The following is a 21,752-nucleotide window of genomic DNA, read 5'->3' as shown; positions in this document are numbered from 1 at the left end:
CAGGACGGTGACGCTGACTGTGAGAAAGTCATTCCCCAAACCAGGGTGGGCGGGTGTCCACTGTGCAGGAACCTTCCACCTGGCCCCTCCTGAACCCTCTGGGGTTCCACATAACGGTCGTGTATGTGGTGGAGCGCACTGAACAGGGTACCCCCAAAGTTCATGTCCCCCTGGAACCTCAGAAGGTGACCTGCTCTGGAAAAGGATCTTTGCAGATGTAATCAACGCAAGGATCTCAAGGTTGAGACCGCGGACTGGGGTGGGCCCTAACTCCCCGAGAGCGTCCTTGTAAGACACAGAAACACGGGGGCCACGTGAGGACAGACGCAGAGTGATGCAGCCACGAGCCCGGGAACCACTGGAGCTGGAAGAGGCGAGGAGGCTCCTCCCTCCAGGTTTCAGAGGGAGCTCGGCCCTGACTTTGGACTGCCAGCCCCAAGACTGTGAGGGGGTGATTGCTGTTGTTTTAAGCCCCTGGTCTGTGTCCTGTGCCACGGCTGCCTCAGGACACTCCCCGTTTCCACTGTGCCTTCACAGGCATGGTCAGGACATGCAACAGCCGTGGCCTTGCATCCCGCCTCACCATCACGGGCCAAGCGAGCAGGTGCTCAGCCGTGGGACTGAGCCCCATCTGAGAGTCAGCTCTGTAGGACCCCTGCCCTTAGCGGGTCTCCTGCTCCACCCAGAGACCAGGCACCCTTGGGAAGCTGCATCCCACAGCTGGCTTGCCGCGGGCCCCTCTCTCCTGTCTCCACGCCCCGGGCTGAGCGCACGGTGTCTGGTGCCTATTCTCCTTCACTCTGCCTCGGGCGTGGTGGTGACGGTGCCCATTCACCGTGGCCAGCATCTGTCTCCGGTGTCGTCCGTCTCTTAAACTCCTGGAGAAGCTGCCCCGGGACCTCAAGATCAGCTTCAAGCCTCAAAGGACCCTCTCTGCACTGCATAGGCTGCAGAGACCCCTAGGCACTAAGTGTGCCCAGCACAGGGCCATGTGGCTGCCGCCCCGTCCTGCTGCGGCCCCGTCCGAGCAGCTGACCACCCAGGGCACGGGTGAGCAAGGTCGGCAGGGGGAGAGAGCCAACTTCCAGGCCTTTGATTTCATCCCCGAGGGTGGCATGAGCAAAGCACGTGACTTCCCATCTGTGATGACTCTGGACTCGGAATCTGCACAGAGACACGCAGGCCGACGGAAAGGTCTCAATTAAAAAGAAGCAAAGAGCACCCAGAGGAAAGAGCCACCCGTGTCAGAGTCCTCCCGCGGTGGCCGAGGGGTGCCCACGTCTGCCGTGCGACCTGCTGCTCTGGGCGTTCGGTGAGGCGCAGACCGGCCCGCCCTCCCCCTTGGCCCCACCCGTCTCCTGGGGCACAGGTGACCATGGGGAGAACTGAACCCCAGCCACGTGGCCCCCGTTACAGCATCCTGCGGTCCCGGCATGACCCTGAGCCCCTCTGAGACGGCCTCCATCACAGGTCCCCTGCACTAGGGGAGGCCGAGCCCGGGAGCCCCCAAAATGTCTCCCCTCCCTGTGAGGACAGCAGCCGGGTTCACAGGCTGCCCGAACTGCCTGCCAACACCCTGAAGACAGTTTCAGGCGGCCACCAAGGCCTGGGGCCGCTGTGGCTACTGTGGCCACTTCACACACGAGGACACCAAGGCTCTAGCAGGCGAAGGGCCCTGCTGAGTTCCAGACCCTCCCAGGACGAGGGTCTCCTCCCTGGCCCCCAGTGCTCTGGCCACCAGGCTGGGCTGCCCGGGCCCTTCCCCACCAGCTCCGGACACCACCCTGGGACAGGATGCAGGGTGGGCCGTCCCTCGAGGGAGCTCTCGTCCCCACACACAGTGCCCATCGTCACAGGCCTTGTGGGGTCATGACTGGACCCCAACCCTCCTACAAGCTGGGCAGGGTCGGGCCGCCACTGCTCTGTGCCCTGGGGGCCCACTAACCTAAGAACTAAACACACACTGTCAAGTGACTCCCAGCCGAGTCCCAGCCCTGGGGGCACGCTGGCCTTCACAGCTCCACCGGGGCCTCCCTGCTGCCAGGGCCCCCTTTGGCCCAGGTGGACCCCTGCCACCCCTGCCCTAGGTCACCCCATGGCAGTGCCCGGACACAGGTGACCAGCACAGGGGCCGGGAGCCTCCACGCCCAGGTCTCCTGGACACGGGGGCCTACGTCTCAGCGCCAGGTGATCTCGCAGGGCCATGGAGGCCAGGGCCCGGGGCCGGGCCTGTCGGTTCCCCCTCCCGTGAGCTCCCCCAGGGGGCACCCTTTACCTGCAGGGTGACGCCACCTGTTCCAACTGCTCCAGGAGACGCCGGGGGCCCGCCCACCGGAGGACACAGCCGAGTAAAACCACAACGGTCCCACTGTGTGTCTCCTCCAGGAGGGCCCGCCGGGGCTCAAGGGACAAGCCTTCCCCACTCCCACCCTCTGGTCTTGGAATGGCCTGACCTTGGGCCGTGGGCCTGCTGGGTGTTGTAGGTAAAGGGCCGACAGACAGAAGTAAAAGGACAAAAGCAAGCACGAAGTGCCCTCTGCCCACCGTTGTCACTCAGCCCTGGTCCTCGGGGCACCCCCTCCACACCATGCGCTAGGCCTGCTTCTCTCTGTGGCCACCCCTGGCCAAGCCTCCCCCACCCCACACTTCGTGGCCACTGGGATCTGAAATGCCGGCCTGATTTCAGTGCCCCCCCTCCTGAGAAGGCTGGGGGAAAATCCAGAGGCCTCGCGTGGTGCCAGGCCCCGCATGCATGACTCCCCCGGCCTCCGGGCCACCTGAGCCCCTCCTGGGCCCTGCAGAGCCAGCCCCGGTCACACCAACTCTGAGCCTTCATCCAGCCGTCCCTCTGGCCCTCAGAGGGGCCTTCCTGATTGGGGCCGAGCCCTGCCTGCCTGTCTGCGAGTCTCCTGTGCACATGTCTGATGTCCACACACCAGACACAGCGCAAACCCTGGACGGCAGGGCCGAGTCCTCAACTGGGTCTCAGCAGAGCCGCACCTGGGGCCTCAGAAAGTTCTGGTGAAGGAGGACAGGAAGGAGGGCAGGACTGCCCACGAGTCTCACTGGTGACAAGGACGAGGCCTGGAACAGAGGCCTGGAACCTGGACCTGCCGGGCCCCATGCCCCAGCCCCTTCTGCAGCCCCCAGGCCCCTCTGGGCACCAGGCAGGCCAGGCGGGGCCAGGCACTGGTTAAGGACAGAGACGGCGCGTGGGCCGGTCTGTGAGATGCGGGTCACGTACTCCAGATGCACCATGGCTCGCGGCCGATCTGGGCACCATCACGCTGAGCCCCTGCCTGAGGGGTCCCGGCCCTTCCGCCAACATTCAGCATGGGATCCTTGGGGCAGCCGCCCAAGGGGGAAGTCAGGCGACTCTCGTGGGGAAAGGGCTGTTTTCACAAAGCGTCCTCTACAAGGGAGGGCATCCATCTGGGAGGGAAACCAGCGGACAGGAATTTTGCAGACACTGCACTGCCTCCCAGGTTCAGAAAGCAATGGCTTCGGGGGGAGGACGTTTTCGATGGCAGTAGAATTATAAACACGTTATGTATTCAGACTGAACAAAGGCTCTTTGCTATCCCCGCTGAAATTTGTTTTTACAAAACTCCGGCCCCCCTACATTCTTCATCAGCCTGTATCTAATCACAGCAGCCAAGCAAAACCTTCACCAGCAAGCCCTCTTCAAATGACACTGACGTGCTTCCCAGCTAGACCGTCTGGGGGGCGCAGGATGGGTTTTCCCTCCTACCCACTGGTTTCCGCCCACGAGCTCTCAACGGCAGGGGGTCCCCCTCAGCTCCATTGGAGCTCCCATCTGCAGCACTCCTGGTACCCGGATCCCAGCCTGGCCAGGGTCCTCCAGACAAAGTCTTGTCTTTAGGAAGATGCTGGAACCTGAGATCCCAGGAAGCCAGGGGACACAGAGGCTGGCCTCCCCGCTCCCCGACACACGGGGCTACGGGGGTGGGGGTGGTGTTGCTCTGTGTCCTCACGGTGACCTCAGCCCCTATGAGACCACAGATCTGTGGCAGCCACGCAGAAGGCTACCGTGGGCCTGCCATCCAGCCGTCCTGGAGAAGCCGGTACCTCCGTTCACCAAGAGACACCGAGAATGCTCCCAACAGCATCCCTCTCAGTAGCCAGAAACGGGGAGACTCCACCTGCCCGCAGCATAAACTCTGCGGCACATTCACGAGAATGCGGCCCAGCAGGAAGACACACTGCCACCAAACGCCACTGCGTCGGCGCCCATCATGGGAGGGGTCGGCATGGCGGGCAGCCATCCACAGGGCACGGGGACCCTGCTGGGGGCTGGGGGCACGTTCCCGTGTGGAAGATCCAGTGGCACTGGCAACGGCACCTCTCAGCCGTGCTCCTAACGCAGGAGGTGCGTCGTCAAGCTCTCCCCACGAACCACCGCCCACCCCGGTCACCACCAGGCCCGCCCCGTGTGGGCAGGACAGCGGCCTCTGCGTGGCGGACCTGTTTCGCCTGCTGCTCTGGGACGGACGACCCGCGGGTGACGTTCAGCCCACCTAACTCAGTGTCAGTACTTCTCCCAGGACCGCGTGACGCGCCGACTCCAGTGACACCCGTTAGCTAAGGCGGTGGGTCTGGGGCCGGGCACTCAGAGATGGGGACCCCTCCCCGCCCCAGGCTCAGCAGGGCCTTCTGGGACAGCTGGGAGACCCCAGGGGCTGCACTCACCCTTCCCGAGCTGGATGAAGCCGAGGAGAATGATCAAGGCCAGCGCCAGGAGCTTGGCCGCGGCGAAGGCGTCCTGGACGCGGGTGGCGGCCTTCACGCTGTAACAGTTGACGGCCGTGAGCAGTACTGTGGAGACAGGGGCAGCGAGTGAGTCCTGCGGAAACACGGGCAGAGGGGCTGGCGGGCAGAACCCCAGTCCTGAGGTCACAGGCTGAGAGAGAGCTGTGAGCCCAGGTGCTCCCCAGGCTGCCAAAAAGGCCTTTCTGTCCTAATGAATGAATTTGAACACCTCACCGCCACCTGAGTCCGTCCTGCAGGAGCCCTCAAGGACAGCGCTGTGTTCAGAGCAGGCTGAACGCACAAACTGCCATCTCGGCAGGGGGAGGGGGGTGGCGCTCAGTCACCTTTCTGCTCCCACCTGACACTTTAGCACAAGTGTCAGGCTCTCCCACAGGCACCCAAACTTCTCAAGGTGGGAACCCTCTCTTCAGAGGGTCCTCGTAGGATCCCACAGGGACACAGGGGGCGCAGCATCAGCCCGACAAGCCCGGGGGTTGGTCCACGGGGGCTGAAGGAGATGCACAGCCCAGGGTCCCAGTGGTGAGAAGAGCAAACGAGCACCAACTCTGCGGCTGGTGTCACAGCGGATACTCAAGACCCAAACTCCATGCCAGTCACCACCACAGGGAGGGAGAGGAGACAAGGGGTTGGGGGGGGGGCAGCTAAGCCAGGTTCCCCAAATGCGCCGACACACGCAGGCCCCGCCTCGGACCCCAGGGAGACCCCTCCAAGTCCTGAGCAGAGGTGGGGGCAGCACTTAGCGTTCAGGGACCTCACGAGCAGCCACTCTGCAAACTCATCACAAAACAAAATTAGATTAAAACAAAGGCAGCAAACCAACACTCAACACCCGTGCCTTCCTACTGCAAGTCCTACCTCTCAGCCGAGTCCCACGTGGAAACACGCACGCCGTGAGGCCAGCGCTCCAGTACCCACACCACTGCTGACGCCAGCTACCCAGGGAGACGGCCGGGGCGCAAATGGGGCCTTTTATTCTCGGTAGGCTGGCGGTCAGACACTAACCAGCACAGCCTGGACCCAAGGGAAGGGTGTCTGTCCACCACGCCCCGCACACACCAGCTTTTCCCAAGGGCTGCGGTGGGTGAGGAAGTCTGGACCCGGCTTCTGCTCCAGACAGAACCAACCCCGGGCTGGCAGATGCCACGTGGCTTCTTCCCCCAGCTAAGTCAATTACATGTACTTTTACAATGTGAGGGAAAGGCCACAAAGAAATAAATCCACGCTAATTAACTAGATGAGACCTGACAGTTCAGGTGTAAGAAAAACAGGAAATGGCCCCTGAGCTCTGGTTAGGACTGGGGGCCCATACTGCACCCCGCCCACGCTTATGTCTTCCGGAAATTAACTGATACCCAAATACCACCCTCCCCTGTCACTTTCTCTTTGCTGCTCTAGGCCTGGCTGATGCAGCTGCTGACCAAGACTGTTTGCTATGCCCTCAGCAAGTTCAGGTTGAAAACTGTTTCAAAACCAGTTGCTTTTGGTTGCTACTCCTAAACTGAAACCCTCAGATGTTCCCAGACCAGATATGAAGGCAAAGAGCTGGCACAAATGGCCCTGGAGGGGCCCTCACTCGTGGGGACCCTGGCCGAGTCTGCACCTGCCAGAGGCTCGTGGTAAAATGAGCTGCCTCAGGGTGGTGGGGCTTACACGAGGCTGTGAGAACGTGGGGACAAAGTATCCATGTCACAGCACTGAAGCCACCTCCAGCAGCAGGAGCTGAGCCCGGGCTCAGATGAGGGGGCCGACGTGTGCAAGGGACAAACAGCACCAGTGACCTTCACCGTGTGGCTCTGGGGTGGACACGCTCTCAGTCCAGGCCCTCGGGACCAATGCAGAGACAGCTGTCCCGTATTAAGTACGTCAGCACTGCCATTCCCAGCACAGAAGGGGAAACAGAGGCTCAGAGAGGACCCTTGTACACGGTGCTAGGGGCAGACCCAGACCTCTGAGGCCCGTCTGATCTCCCACTGCCAGGTCGGGGGTGGGGGCGGGGGAGGAGGTTGAACAGCAGAATTCCCTTCTCCTGGGCATCCAGGCTGGTGCGACCTGCCACGTGGCTGGGACCCAGGGTGAGGGGGCCTTGGAGGGCAGCCCAGGTTCTTTCCCACCACCGGCCCCAGGGAGCCTGTGCACAGTAAGGCGGGAGGGGGCTTTTCCGGGACAGTCGCACATTATGGGGAATGTGACGGCCCTGAGGCCTTCCCTTCCGATGTGCCAAGAGCCTGACAGATTGCATCACACTCCTCCATTCATACTGGGCAGGAAGTGGGGAGAGCCGTGGCCAAGCCACACACGGGGAGGTGGCGCTTCCCACCGCCAGCCCTGCCCAGCTGCCCTCACTGTCACCGCTGCACGACTCACCTGGTTTGACTGACCCCATTTGGGGTGTGCACCCCAAGGGGAGCAGGGGCACCTCTCCCCACCTCACAGATAAGGACCTGGAGGATCCAGGAAGGGGGTGTGTCTGGCCCAGAGCCCCAGCCCCAGGGCCGTCCCACTGCGGTGGTCACTGGGGGCGGGACGGACCGAAGCCCAGGGCCCCTCCTTTACCGACCCAAGGCCCTCCCCTTCAGGAACACAGGGTGCCACCCTGCCTGTACGGAGCGGAGCCCACCCGGCAGGTGTCCGAGCCCCTGTGGACAGAGGGTATTGTTCCATGAGCTCAGCTCCGTGTCACAGAGTGGACAGGCAATGCCGGGCTGGCTGTCTACAGTAGGGAGGGGAACGGGCTGGATCCCAGAACAAAGCGGACTTTGTAACATTCATTTCTTTTATAGAAATAAGAACTGAAACATATGATGAAACTTTAACGTCTACTGACTTCAGCTGATGAGTAAACAAACGCTTTATTATCCTCCCTAGTGACCTTTCTAAGAAACTCTGAAATGAAATAGAATCTAAAGTAAATAAGGGGATTCACTAGGACCTGTGTCTCTTAGCCTTAAGGAAAGCAGTGCTGGGAGGCTGTCTGGGAGGCTGGATTTGCCTCTCGGCCACACTGGTTTTAGGCCCCATCACCTGGACAAGGTGCCTGACTCTTCAGATGGAGGGGGGTGACAGGGATACGAGAGGCTCCGGGTGTCACACAGGGTCTGCTCCTGCCGCTACCACTACCCCCAGCAGTACCCCCCAATCTGTGCTGCGTGGCAGGGGGAGGACGGTCTACCCCAGGGCACCCGCAGGCGGGCTGCTGGGTGAGGCCAGCACACTGGCGAGGGGGCACCCCGGCTGGCAGCCAGCCCCCTTGGGGTTCCCCGTGCCAGCACCCCCAGATAAGCACCCCGCAACAGCTGGGGCCGGGGAGATAGAGCCCAGCGGCCTCCGGAGAGGAGCGGCAGTGGGCTGCGTGCAGAAGGCGGGGGCAGGCGGGGCCTGGCAGCTGTTGCCACAGGCCAAGTGGGAAGCCCGCCCTTCAGGGCTGTGCCTGTCCTGCCCTCGTCCTGCTGGGACACGGCCACCTATCTGGCCTGCAGTGGCGCCCCAGCTCAACCTCGCAAATGAGCTGGGGGCCCTGGGGCTGTGCTGGAGGGCACGCCACCCTCTGCAAAGTCACCGTTCCTCTGCCAGCGGACCTACGAACTCGCACTCACACCCTGGTCCGCCGCCCCCCACCCCAGGGGCTCCGCCTGTACCCCGTCCTCGTGCCGGACACTGCAGGAAGTGCTGCCCAGTGGGGGAGGGAGAACCCCGTGGCTGGCCTCCTGGGCTGCTCTCACCCCGTGGCCCTGGGGACAGCTGGTCACACTTAGAGCCGGGCCATGAGCGCCAACTCCGGCTGCGGCCTGGCCGACCAGGTGGCTTGAGTTCAGAGTCCTGTCTGCAGACCACAAGGGCCGCACGTGCCCAGGGGGCCACCCGGGCCGAGGACAGGGGCTGGCCCACGGGCTCGGGGATGCACGGCAGCTCCCCCATCTGTTATTTCCCAGGACCCCCTTGAGTAGCGCCTCCGGGACCCTCCCAGACCCGGAGCACAGGGTGGCCGGTGGGGAGCTGCCACTGCTCCACCCACCAGCGTACACATGGGACGGGTGCCACCCGTCTCTGGGAGGGCGCTTATCTGAGCAGTTCCCAAAGGCTCCTGCCCAGCCTTGCCTGGCGTGACCTCTCACCCCGGCCTGACCGGTTATCTCACTCTCCAGGCCCCAGGGTCCACCTCCCGATGATAACTCTTCACACATAGGCTGCTGTCAGCTGTCAGCCACTGCGGGCCAGCCTCCCAGCCCCCTGGTACATGCTGCGCAGCCGGCTGGCTGTCTCACTCACAAGGGAGCTTGAAATGCAAGGGGGCCTGTTTTCATTTTAAAACACCAAAACAAAACAAAACAAAATACAAAAAACACACCCAAGTCTTAGTTCCCCGAACCTGCACCCCTGCATTGGAAGCACGGAGCCTTAACCACTGGACCACCAGGGAAGTCCCTCTGCTCAATATTCTTTAACACCGTAAATGGGAAAAGAATTTGAAAAAGAATAGATACGTGTGTATGTATAACTGAATCACTTTGCTGTACGCATGAAACTAAAACAACATTGTTAATCAACTATATTCAAAAATAAAATTAAAAATTTTTAAAGTTAAAAAAAAAAAACACACACACCCAAATCCATTTCCCTCTCTGACAGACGGTAACACCCTGATGGGATTTATCAGGCCCAGTGACCAGGGCTGCCCCTGGATTTTGTGTATGCTGGTAACAAAATCTTCAACAATCCTGGCAACAAGGGCAAAGTATGAGCACCTGCTGCATGCTCTCCGTCACTCCGTGTCCTCGGCACTCCCAGGGGTCCCCTCACCCCCTCTGCTGACTCGAGGACAAACAAAGGTCATGACCGAGGCCGACAGAACCATCTGAAACCAAAGCATCTGGGGACGGGCTGGCCCCCACTCATCAGAACACCCGTCTACTGTCCCCATGCCTCTGATGGGGCCGCAGCCGTGGACCCTCCCTTGTCCCCGGCCCAGTGTCTGTAGGGACTGTCCCTCCAGGATAGAAAGGGGAGTGCAGGTATCACTTGGGTTTCATGCAGGGTCCACGGGTCAGAGCCCCAGAGCCTAGAACCTCACTACCAAGTGAGTCCTACTAAGCCACCAGTGGCGTCCTCAAATGAGTCTCTGAAAAAGGTGCTTTCTGCACGTGGCTTTAGGACGCTTAATAAAAAGGGCCAATACTTGAGGCAAAGACAGTGTGAGGCCCAGCAGTAACTGCCACCCCACACAGGTGGGAGGGGCCAAGATGCCAGGCAGAGGAGCACCGTTTTACCCACAGCTCTGCTGGCAGGTCCCCGGCGGCCCCCAAGACAGGAGAGGAAGTGGCTGGCAGGCTGGGCGTGTTGCAGGAAGCCGGCCCAGCCCGGTCTCTTGGGGCAGCAGCTGTCACGGGGCCAGAGAGCAACAGCAGCTGACTCCTGTGACTGAGGCCGGACGAGCCCTGGGCCCAGGCAGCCGGCCCACCTGCTGTCCAGAGCCCCCACCCGCCAAACAGCAGCACTCGCTGGGCACCTGGACCCGGAGCCCTGGCTGCAGGTGGGCCGAGGCTCCTCGACTGTGGCCAGTGAAACCCTGGGCTTGCGTGACCCAGGCGGCTGGGAGAGTGGCCAGCAGCGGGCGTGACCACCAACACAGCATCCAGTCGCTCTGGCGTTCTTGGCCTGCCTTTACTGTACAAAACCGCCCAGCACACGGGGACCCAGGGTTCACAGCGGGTGCTCGGTGCATCGGGGCCTCCGCTCTGGTCCTGGACACCCAGATGTCCACTGGGCTTGGTGAGAGCCCCCTCCAGCCCAGGCCCGGCCCCCATGGCGGCCTGTGCCTCCACAACCCAGCCTCTTCCCCTCCTGCCCTAACCCTGCTGCCTCTTAATAACAGGTAGGTCTCCCCGCGCCCTGGAGCGTATGAGTCCCCTGAAGACCTCGTAAAGCAGGTCCCCGCACCCCAGAGCGTCGGACTGGGCAGGCCCGAGAACCTGCATTTCTGACAGTTCAGGGAGAACCAGGGGGTGACTTCACGACGTGTAATTCACCTGTACTGGCTCTCAGAGAGTGCACGCACAACTGTACCCCAAACACCTGAGAAGGCCGACCTCGCTTCCAGGCGCGCTCAAATACAGAGCCCACTCAGGGTGACAGTCCGGCTCTGGACCCACCCAGGACCCCACCACCGGCCACTCCAGATCAGAGCCTCCAGAGAGTCTGGAAAACTGAAAGAAAATGAAGGAGTTCTCAGGGGCAGGGGCTGCTCAGGTGGAACCAAGGGCTCCAATTCCAGTATCTGATCTCCGCAGAGAGAGGCAGCGGCCGCACAAGCAAACGGCCGCGACACCTCAGTCCACTTGGGACGATGCCCCTCCAACACCCCCACCCTTGTCGAGCCACTGATTTCCTGCAAAAAGAATTGCTAACGGGCTGAGTCACATTTTCAAATGCGACCAGCCCTGGAACGTGTTTCACGTTTTCCATTTTTAACTGGGGCCGGGTGACGCCTGGCCACAGAGCTCCCCCTGCTTGGTGGTTGGGGGTCTCAGCGTGCACCAGGAACAGGGCTGACACTTCATTTCAAAACACACTAGGACTTCCCTGGTGGCGCAGTGGTTGGGAGTCTGCCTGCGAAGGCAGGGGACACGGGTTCGATCCCTAGTCTGGGAAGATCCCACGTGCCGTGGAGCAACTAAGCCCGTGCACCACAACTACTGAGGCTGCGCTCTAGAGCCCATGAGCCACAACTACTGAGCCCGTGTGCCGCAACTACTGGGAGCCCACGCGCCTAGAGCCCGTGCTCCACAACAAGAGAAGCCACCACAATGAGAAGCCCGTGCACTGCAACGAAGAGTAGCCCCTGCACAGCAACGAAGACCCAAACACAGCCAAAATCAAAAGTAAATAAATAAATTAAAAATAATAATAATAAACAAAACACACCAGAAAAAGGCAGATTCAGTTCACTCTGAGATCTGCTGATACCCGAGCCATGAAGTTAGCAAAAACCCCGCAAGTCTCACTTTTTTGGGTTCTTCTGAAGCAGAGCCCTGCAGAATACAGAGGTTCCCAAAGGTCCCCCCGCCTTCAACCCCGGCCCCAAGGACAGCCAGGACCCATAGGAGGGAGCCCCCCTCCAAGTTGGCCCTGATTTCTAACATGCTGTGTGACCTTGGGCAGGTTACTCAACGGGTCTGAGCCTCTGTTTCCTCATCAGCTAAATAGGAATACTGCTGCTGGCCCCACGGGTGCGTTTTAACATGCAGACACACCGACTGGCACGCCTGCCGAGTGAAGACATGCTGAGGACGGCCAACGCTGTGTGTGCAGGGGACTCCGTGGTTAGTGCCCATCCCTGGCTCGCACCTCTGTGGTTTGGAATCCCACCCACCCACCCACCCAAACCTGCTGCAGCACCTGAGGGTGAGAGGACACTGCAGCATCCACCCAGTCCCCTCATTTGCTATTTGGGGTCAGTGGAGCTCAGAGAGGTTGTCCGACTTGCCGGAAGTCACACAGCAGTCACCAGGGGAGTGGGGTGAGGATGCCCAGGCCTCCTAAGTCCCATTCCCATGTTCTGGCCACTCGACTGGGATCTTCAACCCCAGCTGCCCGTGACAGGCTCCACCCACCGCTCCCCCAGCACACACTGTATGCACTATTACAGACCTGGCTCTGCCTGGGAGGGCCTGGGCGTCAGTCCTCTGACCACGTGGTCCAAGGTGCAGCCAGAGAAGAGACCCACCAACCAGGGCAAGTCCCACAGGGCACCACCCACCACGAACACACATCTACTGACACCCTTGGAGGGCAGGGGACGGCTGGGTGGGGGGCACAGAAGCAGGCTGTCGCGGTTGGGGGGGGTGCTGGCAGGGCTGACTTCAGAACCCTTCGGCCCTGGACAACAGCCTGGCCTGAGAGGCCCTCCCCACACGGCCAGAGGGCAATCCCTGGTCACCTGGGATGAGGCCAGACGTGGACCCTCGACGACCCTCTGTGCCTCAGCAGGTGAGCTGGCCCCCCAACCCCCCGACCCAGGAATAAGTGCTCATAACCGGACTCTGGTGACCTTCCCTCCCCACCCAGACCCCCGAACCCGGCCCCTCAGCCCGAGCTGTCAGCCCCTCCCGGCCCCCCTCACCCCACCCCTGCCTTGTCCTTTCCCTCAGCTCTGAAGGGGTCTGACACTATGGCCGGTAACACGTGGTTGCTGCTGTGTGGGGTGCCCAGCCAGGGCCCCTCCACCTGCCGCTGTGCCAGGCACACCTGCTCCGTCGTGCTGCATTCCTGGACAGTCCTTCCAACCCCAGACCCTCGCCGTGACGGGCCGGCAGATCACACGCCCTCTGCAGGCACAGCGTGACCACCCCGCCGTGCTCCAGGCTCTGAAACACAGGCCCCGCGAGGCCCAGCACCCAGGCCCCGGGTCATGCAGCCGGAGAGCCGGAGCCAGGGCCCTCGCAGGCCTGCCAGCTGACTCAGGCTGACAGGGTGCCCTAGCAGGGGACCAGGTGAGGACACAGCCCTGCAGCCAGCGTCCATGCCGAGGGCTGAATCTTGCACCAGCCTTGGGCAGCTCACGTGGACAGGGACAAATCGCTGGGTGGCCACAGGGTTACAGTGGGCCATGGGCCCACATCTCTGGGCAGAGGCCTCGGTTCTATACTGGCTACACTCGGGGCGACTCACAGACGATCAGGCTGTCAGCCAGCAGCCAAGGTCAGGGTGACTCAGAGGGCAGATTGGGTTCCCGGTATCATGCTGGAGGCTTCACAGAGCAGGCACATCCCACTGGGGGAGGGTGGCGCAGCCCAGAGAACGCCCCTGCCTGAAGGCAGGTCTGGACGGACAGGCATGGGGGTAAAACCACACCCCTCCCCTCCGGCTGCCTGGTCAGCCCACCCTCCCAAGCAAGAATTCAGGATCCTGCCAGGACTGAGGAAAGAGCTGGGTGGGGAACTCCTGCCAGGATGTACATGGGACCCCAACCATCGAGCCAAGAAGCTGCTGGACTGGGCAGTGGTCCTGCTGGGGGAGAGAGGACAGGACGAGGCCCGCTGGTGGGGACAGGCATATTCTGGGCAGCTCCCCCAGCCAGTAATCCAGACAAGGGCCCAGGAAGGTCGCCCTGACTGACTGGGGGTGTGGAATCACGTGCCCCCCGGTCCCCGGCACCTGCTGTGAGTCACCGAAGGAGGGGACAGGAACTGGAGGCCAGCGTGGGCATGGGACAGGGCCCGTGGCCACTGGGCAGATGGAACCCATGGGGCAGCTGTCAGCCACCATGCCCTGGAAGCTCGTTTCCAAAATTCTGAAAGGAAGTTAGAGGTTTTTCTAGATGGTTCCCTATAAGGGGTCCGACTCCCCACAGTGTGGGGGCAGCACTTCCCAGAGAGCCCAGGACACACACACACCTCAGATACACTAGTGTGCGCCCCTGATGACCGGGCACCTGGACATGGCCACCGACACTGTCCTGGACGCCTGATACCCCCAGCACGGACACGGCTGTGTCCCCACGCCGGATGACAGAGGCGGCTCCGGAGGAGAAGGGCGCCACAGCCCCGCTCCCGCCCACCGCGCTGCAGTCTCCCTGGCTGTAAATTGGGGGTGATGACACTGATTTCAAAGGCTGGGCCGTTTATGCCGTGACGGGGGCACCGCTCTTGGGGGGCGGGGGGAGGCTCCCAACCCGGACGGGGCCCCAGGGTTCTGGGAAGCTCTCACCGCGAGTCTGGGGTGAACGAGCAGGGTGGACACCTCTGAGCAGGGTCTGCACATTCCATGGGATCATCAAAGGGGTCCGTGACCCAGGGGAAAAGGGTCAGAAATGCCCTCCCTCAGTCATGCGCTCTGTGAAATACCCGCCACGCCCCGTGACTCGAGCTGGAGCGCTTTCATGTCTGGCCCAGGAAGTCGGATTTCAGGGCTAATTACCATGCTGTCGTCTACACTCAGCTCACAGCTCGCGATTCTGGGGTTGCCAGCTCCTTGGAAACACCCAGAAGCCTCTGCTTCACGTGGCGAGGGGTTCAGGCCGGGCGGCTGGCAGGCGTCCAGACACCCTGAGCCGGCCTCGGGCTGTGTGCCGGCCTCGCTGTGACGGGCCTGGGTTGAGGCCCGGGGACAGAGCGATGGACGCGCCAGGAGGGGGGCCCCCGGGGAAGCCTGGGGGAGCGGGTGTGCTGCTACACCCCACCCCCTTCAGCCGACCCACTCAGCCCGGAGCCAGCTGGCCGTGGCTCACCCCCAGCCACGAAACCCCTGCCTCATCCGCACCCTCCCCTGCGGGGGACAGCTGTGCCCCAGCCCTGGGCGGGGCCGCCCCCCCAGGCAGGGCCGCGGTGCCACCTGTGCGATGGGCAGCTCAGCTCGGCCCCCGACAGGGAGACGCCGGCCTTCCCTCCTCCTCTCCAAGGCTCTCCTTCCTTCTTTCCGCTAATAGAGGGGAGGAGAGCAGTTTGCAGGGCGGCTCAAGAGGTCAAGGGCGGACGCCAGAAGGAGGGCACTGCTGAGAACAATCACAGCCACCGTGTGACTGGGGCCCCTGGGTGCCATGCTCGTTAGACACGCAGTGGCCGAGGGTCCTCACAAACACCCACCATGAACCCCCATGTCCCAGATGCAGAAACTGAGACTAGGAGGTCCCGCGAATTTCTCAAATCAGAACCCGGGTCTGTCCACGTGCAGAACGCAGGCTCTTTACCTGACACCAGTGGAAAATATCTCAGGTCACGGGTCCCTAGAGGAACAACAGCTGTGGACCCCCTGCCCCCACTCCAAGCAGGTTTGCCCGAGTAAGGGTGACAGTGGGGCGGGGGCAGCTCACTCTAGGGGAGCCTTGGCAACCCAGTCTGTCCCCTGTGAGAAGGCGGGAAGGAAGTGCTTCCCAGGCCACACCAAGGGCCACCAAGCTGGAAGGGGACGCAGAGTCCCATTCTTGGCCACCAGCAGACCTGCCAGGTTCTACGAGAGAGATGGAGGACGTGCACGACCACCAGGGGGTCCGGGTGGCCGTCCTCCTCAGCAGGAGAGGGAGAAGGGCGGGCGACCAGGTCTGCAGCCACTTTCCTGACACCTACGTGTCCTGGGCAGTAGCGACCACAACAACTCAGGCCCCGATCCAGCAGAGGGAGATGGGAGCCTGTTCAGACCCCTTCTCTTAGGAGCTTCTCCATGAGATAAAGGACTCAGGTTGTAGCTGTTTCTGAACCACAACGGCTCCCAGGTACCTGCCCTGGGCAGCTCCTCGCTGTGTATGCCTCGTCCAGCCTCTCCAGATCCCACCGGACCCATCACAGAGAGAGGCGGCCATGAAGGCTAGAGAAATTGCAGATGAAAACCCGGCCAGGCGAGAACCTCACCTCTCCCGAGTGACTTCTGTCGCAAAGATAAAACCCAGTGTCACCTGAATCTCAAACAAACGCTACCAAGTTTTTGCTAAGTGATAAATAACCCACGCAAACCTAGACTCACGGGCTTCCCTGATGGCGCAGTGGTTGAGAATCTGCCTGCCGATGCAGGGGACACGGGTTCGAGCCCTGGTCTGGGAACATCCCACATGCCGCGGAGCAACTAGGCCCGTGAGCCACAACGACTGAGCCTGCGCGTCTGGAGCCTGTGCTCCGCAACACGAGAGGCCGCGACAGTGAGAGGCCCGCGCACCGCGATGAAGAGTGGCCCCTGCTCGCCGCAACTAGAGAAATCCCTCGCACAGAAATGAAGACCAAACACAGACATAAATAAATAAATTAATTAATTTTAAAAAAGTATTTTAAAAAAACCTAAACTCACGCCAAGCTCCCGGGGCCATCGGCAAAGAGTTACAGAGCTCGTGTTCCTCTCTCACCTTCATGACTCGTTAAAAACATGGAAACCCCAGGGCTACGCCATGAAAGGGCCCCATTTCGTCAGACCTACCAGAAAAGGGACTCCTCCCCTCCGCCCGCTTATACTGTCAGTGGGAGCATTCTAAGCACCAAAGCCAAACTGAGTCACAATAAGCAGAAAGGAGCTGTCCTGGGGCGAGACCGGCGGACAGGAAAGATCAACTAGCAAAACCGAGAAGAACGTGTTTCCAGAGCCCAGGATACACTGTTCCAAGAGCAGGCCCCGGGGCCGTGCATGAAGCGCCAGCACGGGCTGCTGGGCCAGGGGTGCGTGTGCCCCCTGCGGGGAGGGGCTCAGGAAGCACGCGATGCAGAGGCCCTTCCTCCTCGGAGAAGTTCTAGAACCCAGCCCGTGTGCAATAATCGAACAACACTCAGAAACTTTCTGTGGCTTTTTGCTGCCTTCTCAGACACCCCGAAGAGCAGGCCCCCTCCCTGGATAGCCATAACCTTTCTCTGTGCCCGTGAGAGCAGCCCGGGCCAGCGGCACCGAGTTCCGCCAGCCTCGGACAGGCCCACGTCCCCCTCTAGACACAGCAGGCTCTAGACTAGCGCTCACTCCTGCAGACAGCGTATCCCTTTTTGTTACTGAAAACCTCCTTTCCATCAGAAAAATCAACAAACACACACAACACACTCACACGGGTGGTTCAGAAGAAAAGAGCTGAGAATGGCTGATGGACACACGAAGAACGTCACCCTAGCTCACACCAAAAGGGGTTCCTGTTCACATGACCCTCCACGCTGGTGACTGGAGTCCTGGTGAGGGTGTACCCACCACAGCCCCTCCAGAATCCATCCCGAGCCTTTACCTGCTTAAACCCAAAAGTTTAAGAAAGTAAGGGATCCATTTTCCAAGACTAGAAAGTGGGCCCTTTAAAGGCAGTATTATGTCATTACGTCCTGGGCCGAAACATTAAATAAGATCTAGCAATGATGAAAATCACACAATTAAAATTCTTTAATTGGGGCTTTTCTTACTCAGCCCAAAGCATCGTCTGAGAAGCCCACCAGAAGCCACAGGTTCCCCCGTCCTCAGGCACATCGACTGTTGCTGTGACTATTCCTAGATTTGGACCAAAGGTTTTTATAAGCTGAGATCCTCATCGCTGAGACTCCCCCCAAAGGCAAAACGCCCCCCCACACACAGCGTAGTTGCTCTGTCAGGGTCTCAGGTCTCCTGGGGTCACCACTTCCCAGAGCACGCCTCAGAGCTCTGAAAGCCCCTCATCGCTACCAGCACCATGCAGTGAGCTTATGCGGAGGCTGGTCCCCACGCTCAGAATCCCAACAGCATCAGCGTGCACTGCTGGTCAGAAGCCGCTCCAAGGGACGGCCCAGTCCCCTGAGTCTTGGGGCTCGGAGAGAAACCGCAAAGCAGCCCTGTTAGCTCTGCACTTCTGTGCACCGTCAAGGTGCAGACAGAGCCTCAAATCAGGTGGCAGCTCTGAAAGCAGGACACTTCCATCTTGCAAGCCTCCTTAGATGTTTGCCAAGGGGTAGGCGTAAAACTGCAGCAGCCAAAAAGCAAAGAAAATTGCGTGGCTTTGGGTACAAATGATTTTCTTTTCCCCCTGAAATCCCACCAGAAAACAGCCCACTAACGTACCAGGACCTCCTCCACCAACATACTGGGACCTTATCCACCAACATTTGGACTGTACCCAATGGCTGTATTTCAGCACAGCTTGGGACCCCAAAGCCACCCTGCACACATTTAAGTCTCAGCCAAGCACTTCTCTTTTACAACTCACTAGGCAACCTTCAGGGGACTCAACACTGCTGCCTACACGAGCAACTCATTCACTGCCCACACAGAATCTTATTACTATTGGTTTTGCATGAGTCAGCCCTTCCTGATTAGCTGGTTTGAATGAGGTGTGTGTTTTTCTTTTTAAACTATGATTTCTCTCTTGATAAAGAGAGTTTCCTTTGGGAACACAAACAGACAGGTAGTTGGCTTTCAGGCACTCCACGTGGGTGCCTTGCAAGAAAGTAAGGATATTGCTTCAGCTCCAAGAGCTCTGGATAGACTAACTGGAAAGGCTAGTTCCGGCTAGAGGCTCAGGGCGGGGACCCTGCTGTCGGCAGAATTCCCAAGGCGGTGAGGAAACGAATGAATGAAACGCACGTGGGTTCTGGGGCTAGTGCCCTCAGTCTAAAACTGCGGGGTCGCCCCGGGGCCGCGGGATGTGGGGATGGTCCAGGAGTGCGGGGAAGGGCCCGGGACGTGGGCGCGCGGCGACCTCGGCTCAGCGCCCCCCACCCGCCCGCCCGCCGGGGTCCCGGGGCCGATACTCACGCACGCAGAGGCAGGCCACGAGCTTGGCGGCCTCCTCGGGCACCGGGCAGCTGGGGAAGAGCGGCTTGAGCAAGTACGTGGCGAAGACGAGCGCCACGATGTACTGCGAGGAGGGCCGGATGATGAGCAGCTCGATCCAGAGCTTGAGAAAGGCGGGCAGCGAGCCGTAGACCTCGAGCATGTAGGCGTAGTCGCCGCCCGACTTAGTGATGGTGGTGCCGAGCTCTGCGTAGCAAAGCGCGCCCACGATGGAGAACACGCCGCACACGGCCCAAACAACCAGCGCCAGCCCCGGCGAGCCCGCCTCCTTGAGCACGCCGGTGGGCGTCACGAAGATGCCCGAGCCGATGATGGTGCCCACGATGATGGCCACGCCATTGAGCAGCGTGATGTTGCGCTTCAGGGTCACACCCTCGCCCTCCGCGCAATCCGCGCGCCGCGCCGCCAGCATCCGCTCCCGCGCCTGCCGCTCCTCCTCCTCGGCCGCCGCGGGGGCCGCAGCCCCGCGCCGCTTCGGGCCCGAGCCCGCCATGCTGCCGCGCCGGCCGCGCAGGACAGGGCCGGACAGGGCCGGACACGGGGCGCTCGCCTCCCAACGGAAAGAACCCGCTTTGCCGGCGTGACCGCTATGTTAACCGGCTCCGCGCTGCGCCTTTTATACGCCGCCGCCGACCCCGCCCGCCAGGCCCCGCCCCCTGGCCGCGCCGCCTGCCCTGCCCTGCCCGCAGCCGTTTACTCGCCTGGCTGGGGTTCGGTCCCCGCCTCTGTTGAGAAGCACCGGCCGGCCCCGCCCCGTGCACGTGGAGCGCTCGGTGTCCCGCGGAGCATGGCGGGCGGTACGGGCCCCACGTGGTTCCGGGGATCCCAGCTCCGCCCCGCGCACGTGGAACGCTGGGCTCCTTGCCTTCCTAGCTAGCTCCCTCGTCGCCCCCGCCCCCCTCCCGCGGTGGCCCCGAGCGCGCACTGGGGACCCCGCTGCTCGTGTGGGAGCGGGCGGTGCAGCAGGGCCGACCTGGGGCCACTGCACAGGATGGATGGGATTTGGGGCGCCTTTGGGGCTCAAAGAAGGCATGCTTGTTCGCTGGCAGGCGCCCAGCCCCGAGGTGGTAGGATCTCTCACGGTCTGCTCACCCTGGGGACTTGAGAAGTATTAAGATGATCAGAACCACCTCTCCTCCGGGGGAGCTAGAGGGCCTGAGAGCCTGAATACCAGGCTGAATGAGTGCGATCTCAGAGAAGGGGGAAGCGCTGAGGCCACATCTGAACTCATTCCTGGGCTCAGAAATTCTCATTTTATCCCAAGGGGAACCTCCTTGCCAAAGAGCAGCATTCAGGGGCTCACAGATATGAGAGGTAGCGACACAGACTCTGGGAAACCAGGAATCTGCAGAACCTCAGTTAAACTGACAAAATGGGGGTTCCCTGAAGGAGCACCGTGAGAACCCCCTCCCCCCAAATCTACCTGGAAAATCCGAAGGCAGGCTGCAGGGTGAAGGGGCTTTAGACTTAAAGAACTCCAGAGGCTCCTGGATAGGAGGGGCGGCCAGGTAGCTAGGGGTCAGAACGGGGAATGCAGGATGACCAGTCACCCCAGGCCTGGAAGCAGGAAAGAATCAGAAATACTACCTGATTAAACTGACATGTGCACAGGGAAAGAATTTAGAATCCCATCGCAGGCGAGTTTAGCCAAGGCATGTCATTTGGACCTTCCACGTCCCCCCCAGTCAACGCCCCGCCCCCCCTTAAGAGGCCAGCCCTTCATCTGCAGTGCTCCAACCAAATGAAATCTTGGCGGCTGGAAGGTCACACAACACAAATCTTAGCTTGCAAGATGTCTAAGTTGGTGGCTTAGGGGGAAACAGAAATAATCTCTCCACTCTTGTTCTCCCCACTGTCCTTTCCGAGGGTGCTGCTTGGCAGAGACCAGATGACCAAGGGCTGAGCAAACTTCCTGAGCCTTTATTAGGCGCTGTGCTGAGCCCTGGGCGTGCAAAGCCTTATCTAATAGAGGAGGTGCCGTTGTTTCTATGCACGAGGAAACTGAGGCTTAGCGGAGCAATGGAGCTTGTCTGACCAGTACCCTGAACCTCCATGGTGTACTTTTGGTCGTCCTGCCACCCCTCTTCTTGTGGTTTATTTACCACTAAATACATCTTGGGATGTATTTTGCTTTCACGAGGATGGCAGTTATTTGGCAGTGCTCTAAGGAGAGGTCCCAAGCACCTCCACCCTGTGTTCCCACAGCTGACACCTGCAGGTGCCGGCCACTGCACCGGGTTCCAGGCAAGTGGCAGTGAGTACCTCCTCCAGACACAGAGAAACAATCAATAATTGCACACGAGAGTGTAAAATTAACAACCGTGATAAGCCAAGGGCCCTAAGGGGCCAGACAGCCGGTCGGAAGGAAGCAGGACACTCCAATCCAGCTTTCCTAGAGTGAGAATTAACAAGGGGGGCGGAAGGAATGGAACATGCAGGTGGACTGTTGGTGCCTCCTGTGGGGGCTCCTGGGAAACTGCAGGAGACTTAATAGCTAGAAGGTGACAACACTGCAGGGGTGTCTCCACCATCCCACAGCAGATACACCACCACTGTCAGCTTCTGCTTGGTTTTCATATGATACCGTACTAGACTTCCAAGGGCAAACTTTTTTGAAATATATATATATACATACTTATACATGTGTGTATATGTACACATATGCGTGTATCTCAGAATTCCCTGATGCAAGTTAAACGAAGTGGTAAAACGCCTTACTGAAAATCTCTCTAAAATCTTAGCTAAGAGCACCATCT

At 60.5% G+C, this 21,752-nt stretch overlaps 1 protein-coding gene across 1 annotated transcript in view; it reads right to left on the bottom strand.

The window, feature by feature from the left end:
• The window catches only part of SLC7A5 (solute carrier family 7 member 5), a 30,527-nt gene extending 10,955 nt beyond the window's left edge, over window positions 1–19,572 (bottom strand). Inside the window, exons 1-2 of the mRNA XM_082607661.1 lie at window positions 18,958–19,572; window positions 4,711–4,836 (exon numbers count right to left, since the gene is read on the bottom strand). Of these exons, the coding sequence (XP_082463787.1) occupies window positions 4,711–4,836; window positions 18,958–19,489 (658 nt within the window). The 5' untranslated portion in view covers window positions 19,490–19,572. The remainder of the gene's footprint in view (window positions 1–4,710; window positions 4,837–18,957) is intronic.
• Window positions 19,573–21,752: the final 2,180 nt, after the last annotated feature.

This window comes from Mesoplodon mirus (genome assembly GCF_964341445.2).
Source record: "Mesoplodon mirus genome assembly, chromosome: 19".
Taxonomy (NCBI): Eukaryota; Metazoa; Chordata; class Mammalia; order Artiodactyla; family Ziphiidae; genus Mesoplodon; species Mesoplodon mirus.
This window is presented reverse-complemented; position numbering and strand designations above follow the sequence as displayed.